Source organism: Neovison vison, chromosome 13 (assembly GCF_020171115.1).
Source record: "Neovison vison isolate M4711 chromosome 13, ASM_NN_V1, whole genome shotgun sequence".
NCBI lineage: Eukaryota > Metazoa > Chordata > Mammalia > Carnivora > Mustelidae > Neogale > Neogale vison.
The window spans coordinates 41,366,355-41,376,328 of record NC_058103.1 but is presented as its reverse complement, the minus strand read 5'-3'; the positions used below and the strand labels follow the sequence as shown (position 1 = coordinate 41,376,328).

General features: G+C 41.1%; 1 protein-coding gene across 1 annotated transcript; it reads right to left on the bottom strand.

The window, feature by feature from the left end:
* Window positions 1-554: 554 nt before the first annotated feature.
* Window positions 555-1,268, bottom strand: LOC122893710 (interleukin-18-like). Its single transcript, XM_044230921.1, is given in 1 exon segment — window positions 555-1,268. A coding segment is annotated over 1 exon segment (603 nt). The 5' UTR covers window positions 1,170-1,268; the 3' UTR covers window positions 555-566.
* Between the last annotated feature and the right edge of the window lie 8,706 nt (window positions 1,269-9,974).

The following is a 9,974-nucleotide window of genomic DNA, read 5'->3' as shown; positions in this document are numbered from 1 at the left end:
TTTTTTTTTAAAACCCTCAAGGGACCCTGAGGAGAGGGATGTGTCTCTGGAACCCTAACTAGGCCAAAAAAAAAAAAAAAAGGCATTATGGTTGGGTATGCAGCTGACCCAAGGCAAGAAGCTTCCAGAGCTGAGACAGGGTCACAGAAAGGTCAAGGGGAAGGAAGGAAGTGGGTGAGAGGACTCAAATGGAATATTTCAGGCGCTGTAAGCTTTTAAATAAATATTCCCACCCCTGCCCTTGGCTTATCAAGTCCTTCTAACCTTTTGAAGTTAACTAATCTTGCCATCCTTAAACTCACCATGGTGTAGTCGTTAGAGACTGGATCTGGTTTGAACTGTCCCGTTGTCCCAGAGAAGGAGGCAAATGAATGCTGGGAGGTGTGTTATCAGGAGGGCAGTTATAGGTGGTGGCCCTGGGGCCTGCTCAGAAAATCAGAGTAAGGTAAGTGCCCCCTGACCCCCTAGTCACAGTGTCTCCCTCTGTTCCTCCAGCCTGCTGTTTACACATGGGGCTGTCTCGGTGGCCCCTACCCAGGGTCTTCAGCCTCTTCTTTTTTTTTTTTTCAAACTGTGATTTTAATATCTAGCTTGGGGTTTTGAACAGTGAACATAACGGATTTGTCCCCACTTCCATCCTTTTCTTTCAAAATGAGTTTGAAAAGCTCTTTCTCTCTTTTACAAGCTAGAAAGTGTCCTTGGTACAATGAAGACTCAAATTGTATCTTATTGTCATGTCCTGGAATACTTCTCTGAAAGAATATGATGTCATTCCCTTCATCACTGATACTGTCTGGGGGTCTCATTTCCTTAAAGGAAATAGTTTTGTTCTTACAGGACAGAGTAGACATTCTGTTACACATCACAGAGATGGTTACTGCCAGACCTCTGGTGAGGCTATCTTTATACATATTTATGATAAATATGGTATGGGATGCGTTTTCTGTACAGTCAGAATCAGGCATATCCTCAAACACTGGTTGATTGCCCTCGTTAATGAAGAGAACTTGGTCGTTCAAATTTCATATGATAGAGAATCTAGGTTCAAGCTTGCCAAAGTAATCTGATTCCAGGTTGTCATCATTTTCAGCTACAAAGTAAAGTGTATTGTCAATAAATTTCATTCCCACAAAGTTGATGCAGTTGTCTTCTACTGGGTTAGTAGCCATCTGTATTCCTGTGCTTGACAGTTTCCTACGAGAGGAAGGGATCTGGAAAGTTTTAGGTCTCTTTCTTTTCTTGAGGCTGTGGAGGTGGGAAAAGGTGGCAGTTCCTTCAGCAGCTGAAGCTGGCGGCCTCTTCAGCCTCTTCTTAATGGCTTTGGAGTTTCTCTTTCTGGTAGAAGCTAATGATTTATTTATGGATCTCTTGGATCTCTCGTCCAAGATGTTCCTTACTGAATTGCAGAATAATCAAACCAAAACAGCAAGATCCAGGTATGTTGAGCTCATGGGAGAGAAAATGATTTTAAGAATGAAAATATTTGGTACTCATCATTTTTGAGTATTTCCTCCTGGCCACATGGATACTATGTTCTATTTTAGGATGTAATAAATGATATTTAGGAAAGGTTGACATTTTCTGAGCACTCTCCATATTTCCCACACTTTGCTAACCCCTTTATACGTATTCTCATTTCATCTTTCCAATAACCTTAGGAATAAGTCGCACTTTGTAGATAAAAAGGGCTGAGGCTTTGAGGGATTCAGTTATATCTCCAAGGTCACAGAGCTGTTATGTGGAAGAGCCAAGGCTTGAACCCGGCCCTGAAATGCTCCAAAACACGTGTTCCTCCTGTGACGCTGCTGTGGTGTAGGCTGTACATCTGGACGCAGAACTCAGCACGTGGGATTAGACTTCAGTTTGTGGCATGAGAATGCCCAGTTGATTTTGAAATGGCCTTTCTATACAAAGTCCACAGGGCTTTGTTCCTGGTATTAAAATTAGGAGGAATCTTTAGGTGTTTTAGGAATTTCCTTTTTCCACCCCCCTAGTTAATCTGATCACTTAAATCATTTATTTATTCTTCCAGTGTTTATTAGGTGTCCAGCATGTGCCAAATGCTAAATGCTGGGGAGACAATGGTTAGAAGCAATGGTAGTCATGCACAATGGGCCCGTGAAGTTGGAGTCTAGTTTGATCAAACAATCCCACAATTATGAAATTTCCTGTAAGCTAAGTGCTCTGCAAGAGAGGGATACAGGTGGAGGTATTCATGATATGGGAATATGATCAGTCGGTGAGGTTGGGGAAGGCTTTCTGGGACTTAATGTGGGAGCAATGTAAGTATGGGTGATTCCATATTCTATATGTATGGCACTATTTTGGGGTGCTGTCTTTGGCTGTTCAGCAAAAGAGCTCCCTTTAGGAAATTCCTTGGATTAGAGCTTTCACTTGGTATCTGCCTTATTGGCCTGGGGGGGTTACATATTTAAGGTTTGAGAGGACCAGGCTTAATCAGAGACTCAGCCAAGCATTTCATATACTCAACACAACTTAGCATAGAATGTCCAGAAAGCAGGATGCTCCTGTTTGTCCAGCCTAGAAATGGACTTGAATATCTCTTACCCTTTGGAGCGTGGTTATAATAGAGGTGGGTATAGTTTATCTTGCCTGTATCAGTACAGGAAGCCAATCTCTAGACTGATCTAATATTTATTTAGGCTTCAGGAAGATGTATCCCATGAGGTTTCTTCCGTACACGACAAGGATCACAGAATCCTGGGATGTTAAGGTGGAAGAATGTTAATGAATCTTCATGGAGAAGGACCATGTTCGGTTCTGGCTCCCCTGTCTGGCCAATGAGAGAAAAGAAGCCCAGTGGTAAGATTTCCTCTGCAAGGCTTACACATTCATGAGCCATTCTAGGTGCTGTGGCCAGTTTGGTGATCCAACCAGACAGAACTCCTGCCCTCACTGAAGTCCATTCTAGTGTACTAGCACTCCAGCATTTCCCAGTCTCAGCCCTGTTCTCTGTTACAGCATATTCACTTTCCAGATCTCATTCCTCACTGGAAATGAGCTCTCCGTGAGACAAGAAGGCATTATTTTGATCAGTGACTCTTCTGAAATTTGACACTAGCAAGACAAATGCCTGGGAGAACCTTCTATAATAAAATCATGCCGATATATGGAACCAGAAAAGACCTTGAATAGTCAGAAAAATATTGAAAAAGAAAGCCAAAGTTGGTAGCATCACAATTCCAGACTTCAGGCTCTATTACAAAGCTGTCATCATTGAGAGAGTATGGTACTGGCACAAAAACAGACACATAGATCAATAGAACAGAATAGAGAGCCCAGAAATAGACTGTGAACTCTATGGTCAACTAATCTTCGACAAAGCAGGAAAGAATGCCCAATGGAAAAAAGACAGTCTCTTCAACAAATGGTGTTGGGAAAATTGGACAGCCACATGCAGAAAAATGAAACTGAACCATTTCCTTACACCACACACAAAAATAGACTCAAAATGCATGAAAGAACTCAATATGAAAAAGGAATCCATCAAAATCCTTGAGGAGAACACAGGCAGCAACCTCTTCGACCTCAGCCGCAGCAACTTCTTCCTAGGAACATCGCCAAAGGCAAGGGAAGCAAGGGCAAAAATGAACTACTAGGATGTCATTAAGAGCAAAACCTTCTGCACAGCAAAGGAAACAGTCAACAAAACCAAAAAACAACTAACAGAATGGGAGAAGATATTTGCAAACAACACATCAGATAAAGGGCTAGTATCCAAGAATCTATAAAGAACTTATCAAACTCAACACCCAAAGAACAAAGAATCCAATCAAGAAATGGGCAGAAGACATGAACAGACATTTCTGCAAAGAAGACATCCAGATGGCCAACAGACACATGAAAAAGTACTCCACATCACTCGGCATCAGGGAAATACAAATAAAAATCACAATGAGATACCACCTCGCACCAGTCAGAATGGCTATAATTAACAAGTCAGGAAACAACAGATGCTGGCGAGGATGCGGAGAAAGGGGAAACCTCCTACACTGTTGGTGGGAATGCAAGCTGGTGCAACCACTCTGGAAAACAGCATGAAGATTCCTCAAAAAGTTGAAAAGAGAGCTACTCTAAGGCCCAGCAATCACACAATGGTTATTTACCCTAAAGATACAAATGTAGTACCTGTACCCCTGGGGCTAATTATATATTATATATTTATAAAAAATTTAAAAATTATTTAAAAAAAAGATACAAATGTAATGATCTGAAGGGGCATGTGCACCTGAGTGTTTATAGCAGCAATGTCCACAATAGCCAAACTATGGAAAGAACCTAGATGTCCATCAACAGATAAATGGATAAAGAAGAGGTGATATATATATATATATATATATATATATATCACCTCTTCTCTTTTTATATATATATAAAAAGAGAAGAGGTGATATATATATATATATATATATATATATAATGGAATACTATGCAGCCATCAAAAGAAACGAAATCTTGCCATTTGTGATGACGTGGATGGAACTAGAGGGTATTAGGCTGAGCTAAACAAGTCAATCAGAGAAAGACAATTATCATATGATCTCCCTGGTATGAGGAAGTTGAGGGGCAGAGTGGGGGGTTTGAGGGGTAGGAAAAGAATAAATGAAACAAGATGGGATTGGGAGGGAGAAAAACCATAAGAGACTCCTAATCTCACAAAACAAACTGAGGGTTGCCAGGGGGAGGGGGGTAGGAAGAGGGTGGTGGGGTTATGGACATTGGGGAGGGTATGTGCTATGGTGAGTGCTGTGAAGTGTTTGTAAACCTGGCAATTCATAGACCTATACCCCTGGGGCTAAGAATACATTATATGTTAATAAAAAATTTTAAAAAATGATGCTGACATTTTCCTTCGTTAACATCCAGCTGTTCTCTTGAAAAACGGAGCATTACCACCCCATGGTAAAGCCATACTCTTTGTGACTCATTGACTCATAGCATTGACGGAGGTGGGCTTTAGCTGGGGACTATGAGAAAATACTGCTTTTTTTATTGTTGCCTTTTTAAAAAAAATTGCATTAGCAACAAATTTTTTTAAATGGCTATTTTGTTTACTGTTCCGAAAGTAAGAGTAACCTCTCCACTGGAGGTCAAAAAATTATCTGTTTCTCCTTGAAGTCATTTAGGCCTTATATCTTCTTTTTGAATGATTTTTTTGCATTTTATTATTTCTGCCTAAGTGAGCCAATTAGGTACTAAGTCCCCCAAATTTCTATCTCTAACAAGTAGTATCTAGTTGCGGAGTGATTGTCACCAGTTTTAAATTAATGGATGACTTTCCTAGTGAGGCCCCATACATTTTCATAGCTTATGACCCTCTTGTGTTGAAACTGGATATCCCAAATCAATGTAATATAAGCCTAATAATATAAGTAATGACTTATGTAGTGCTTGCTATGAGTTAGGAACTGTTTCAACCTCTTTAATAGAAACCGTTTTATTTTTTATTGTGTTTTATTTTTTGTTGTTCTTGTTTCAAATTTTTTAAAAAATCTAGTTAGTTAACATATAGTGTAATATTGGTTTCAGGATTAGAATTTAGAGACTCATCACTTATGTAAACATCCACTGCTCATCCCAGTAACTGCCTTCCTTAATCCCCATCACCCATCCTGGCCATTCGAACTCATTTTCTTTTTCTTTTTTTTTTTTTAGATTTTATTTATTTATTTGACAGAGATCACAAGTAGGCAGAGAAGCAGGCAGAGAAGAGAGGAGGAAGCAGGCTCCCTACTGAGCAGAGAGCAGGATGTGGGGGCTCAATCCCAGGACCCTGGGATCATGACCTGAGCCAAAGACAGAGCCTTTAACCCACTGAGCCACCCAGGCGCCCCTCAAACTCATTTTCATACTCACAATAATCCCTGGAAGGGCATGTTATTATTTTTTTCCACAACGTGGATGAGGAGGCTGTAGTAGATTAAGGGCCAAGATGTTGAAACATCATCTTTAGTTCTACCGTCACTCTGTAATTCCTCACTCCATTCTCAAATCTTCGCTAAGTCTGCAGAACCCATCTCCAAGTCAGTCGTTTGTTGTGCGAATGCACATTGATTTTTTTTCCCATCTGTCAAAGTCAGAACTGATAATGACTTTGGCTACCAACTGGTTCCACTGCCCTCCCTCTGTGACTCTTCACCAAACTTTGTGGAGAAATCAAATGCTTCAGGTAAAAGCCCCAGCACACTCTTCCAGCCTGCTTCAGTTGCCTTTTATCTAAATCTCTCTAATGATTTGCTCTTAATGAGCTGATCTTTGCCATTGAAATTCTGATTTTGTTTTGCTTTCTATTGTTGTGTTGACACTAAGGGAGGTCAATTAACACATGAAAATACCCCTTACCCCCTTCAGCGTTGCACACTGTGCCACATTTTATCTAGTTGGGCTGCTGGCTCTTTGCAAGGAGTGATTGATGCAGGGTACTCAGAGGTCAAAAGTATTACCTCCTGGCAGCTTGGAGTGCAGTCTAGGGACCCACAGCACTGGCATTATCTGGATGCCTGTTAGAAATGCTGACTCCCAGGCCCTGCCCCTGATGTACTGAACCATAACCTGCATCTAACAGGTTTCGCATCAAAGTTTGAGAAGTACTATTCTATCTCACAGCCCAGAGAAAGGCATGGGTTGGATTAATTTCAAGACTTTACCCTTCTTGGGGCACCTGGGTGGCTCAGTTGGTTAAGCAGCTGCCTTTGGCTCAGGTTATGATTCCAGGGTCCTGGGATTGAGACCCGCATCGAGACCTGCATCAGGCTCCCTGCTCAGTGGAGAGCCTGCTTCTCCCTTTCTCTCAGCCTGCCATTCTGCTTACTTGTGCTATCTCTCTGTCAAATAATTAAATAAAATCTTCTTAAAAAGGAGTTTAATTAAAAAAAACAAAAACAAAAACAAAAAAGACTTTACCCTTCTTCACTTCTGTTTCTCTTGTCTCTCCAGCCAGGTATTTATCTAGGACAGATCTTCATAGGGGAATGTCCTTCATAATAATGCTTTTCTTTAAGTTTTAAAAATGAAAACGCATGTTTGCTTTTGGGTTTTACACCTGTTCTTGTTTCATGAAACGTCAGGTCTCTAGGCAGCTTCCCGTTCTCGAAATTTCTGAAATGCTCTGTGTGTTTCACATGGGACTGTCTGTTTCTCTGAGGTTTTCAAGAAATAGTATCCTTGTTTTCCCATGCTTCATATTGGTTGAGAAGAATTGTTTTCTTTTCATAAGCTGAGTATGATACAGCTGCTTTTGATGTGAGATTAGAGCCAACATCGCTGAGCCAAATTATTTCGCTTTGAAGTCCTGTAATTGCAGCTTGATTTTGACTAGACGTATCTCTTACCTAAACAAACCAACAGTTAATACTTCATCGGGAGCATTCTACTGTTGTGTGTTTGGAGTAGCACTTTACTTATCTAACCAGTTATTTATTTTTCAAGTGGAAAAGAATATATTACATCTTTAGTCATATTTTAAAGTTCCTAGGATTCAAGTGAGAGCCCTCAGGTTCTGGTTTTAAATTTAGTTTTAATCTCAAAAAGAAAACTGTGGTACTTAAGCTGAATGGACCCGTGGAGGCCCACAGTCCTAGTTTCTGAAGGGACCTATGACTAAGAAAGAATTCTAGCTGAGGATAAGATTTTTTTTTTTTTTTAAGATTTTATTTTTATTTATTTGAGAGAGAGACAGTGACAGAGAGCATGAGTGAGGAGAAGGTCAGATGGAGAAGCAGACTCTTCATGGAGCTGGGAGCCCGATGCGGGACTCAATCCCGGGACTCCGGGATCATGACCTGAGCCAAAGGCAGTCGTCCAACCAACTGAGCCACCCAGGTGCCGGAAGGAGGATAATGTTTTGAAGAAAAAATTCGAAGTGCCATTTGGCATGCTGCTGTGATTTTTCAATGCAGGTGTTCATTGAGCACCTACTGTGTACCTAGTACTAGGTTGCTTCTGTTCTGGAGAACGTATATCCTAGATTTCCTGGAGCAGTCTTCATTTCATTTTTTGTGGCCAGACCATGTGTCTCAATTTTTGATCCAACAAATACGTTCACAACAGGGGAAGCAAGGAGCAGAAGGTAAAAGGGCTGATTCTCAGTGAGGAGTCGTGATGCCTCTGCTTCCTGCTTTGTGTGAGCCCGTGCTCCACCTGGTAAATGTAGGAAACGGTTCAGAGGGCACACCAGGCTGGAAAAATCTGTGCACATGCCAAGATTTTTAGGGAACTCTGCTTCCCTGTTATCCCCTGTATCCTACCTTACCCCAGAGGACTTAAGTTATCTGCAAAGCTTGATTACAGGCCAAATTAAACCAGTTGCACTGGGCCTTGGAGACTTTTGCAAACAAATTGTGCAGGCAGTGAAATGGGCACTGGGCAATAAAGGACATGCAATAAAATATTTTTGTTGTTTTATGTATAGGACTAACAGTTCAAACTTGCCTGGTTTTACAGCCAGTTTAGATTAGCTAAAACAAATTTAAAGGAGTTTAAATTTAAAGTAGTTTAATTTAAACTTTAAATTTAAAGTAGTTTAAATTTAAGGACAATTACATCTTTTCAAACAGCTTCCTTTCGCCTTTCTTCCCCATCGGTACCCTCCTAATACTCCTCATCTACTCCTCACCTCTTGAAAAACAGAAACAAACCTATAATTGGTTACAAATAGCGATAATGCTCTCTTTGAATTTATTTTTGTGTTTATTTCTCCTCCGTAGTCTTCAGTGGAGGTGCTAGTGTGTGAGACAATGAGGGGATTTGTTTGCTGGTTTTAGAGCAAGAATCTGAGAGTGAGGAGGTTGACGGCTGGACCCTTGGTGCCTGCTTTTCTATAAATCGTGCACTTAAAGGGCAGACTGCAGAACAGGAATGTGCCCAGCCTTCTCTCCTCTGGCTTGCAATGTCCAAAACAGAAAGGTTAGGAACTTCGAGTTTAGACACAAAGTGTCCTCACTTCCATTTTAAGTGGTGATAGTGCTTTTCTTTGCAAAGCTATTTGCCATTTATCTTTCTTCCCAGAGTTGGAGGTCCAGGGCAGCGCCCTCCTCGGCAGGAAACATGGACTCCTTCAGAGCATGATGGGGGGGAAAGGGAGTTTGCGGGAGAACCACCAACCGAGCCTGGACTGGGGCTTCACTGCTTTGTTTCCTTCGCACTTTTTTGGTAAGTCACTTAAACTCTATAAACCCCAGCTTGCTCATTGTAAAATGTGCACAACAATAGAGATTTCACAGCCTCCTTGTATTAGATCAGAGAACATATTATCGCTGTGCCCAGCAGCGAGAAGGAAGTCCTCAAAGGTTATTTTTACCCTGGCGAATTCGTTTAGGATTGCTCGCGTGCTGTGCAGTTGGCAGGACACCCTCCCTCCACACCCGCAAGCGGGCTCACCCCAGGAAACGCCTGCGCAGGGAGAAGCCTGCACATCAGTCATTCATTCATTTGCTTATTCATTCTGGATGTGTTACGCATCAGGCATTAGGAATCTAAAAACAACTAAGATGAAGTTTACCCCCAGGGGGCTCCTTATGGACCCATCACAACTTTTATGTAAATTATCCTTCTAAAAAGACTTCTCTTATGGTCTCAGATTTCTGTCCTGTCACCTCAGTCAACTCCTCGCTCTCATTTTGAGTCCATTGATGATGGTTCGACTACACTGGTCAGCAGACCATTTTAAAAAAAATGTAGATTTCTCTTTATATTAAATTAATTTTAATTCATATTGATAATCTCTGCTTCTTGTTGGTTAAGAGAATTCTTGCTTATGGGAATTAAAATCCACAAATTCCAGAGAAGGATATGAGCATACTCTCCTCTGTCTAATACTTAGTGATGCCTCCTGTAGTATTCACAGTTGGGATTGCATTGAACAATATAGCCTGGCGCACAGCGGGCACTTAATTTTAACGGGAGTGAAGTACAGTTCTCAGAGGGCAAATAATACATTTACTATTCTGCTGTCC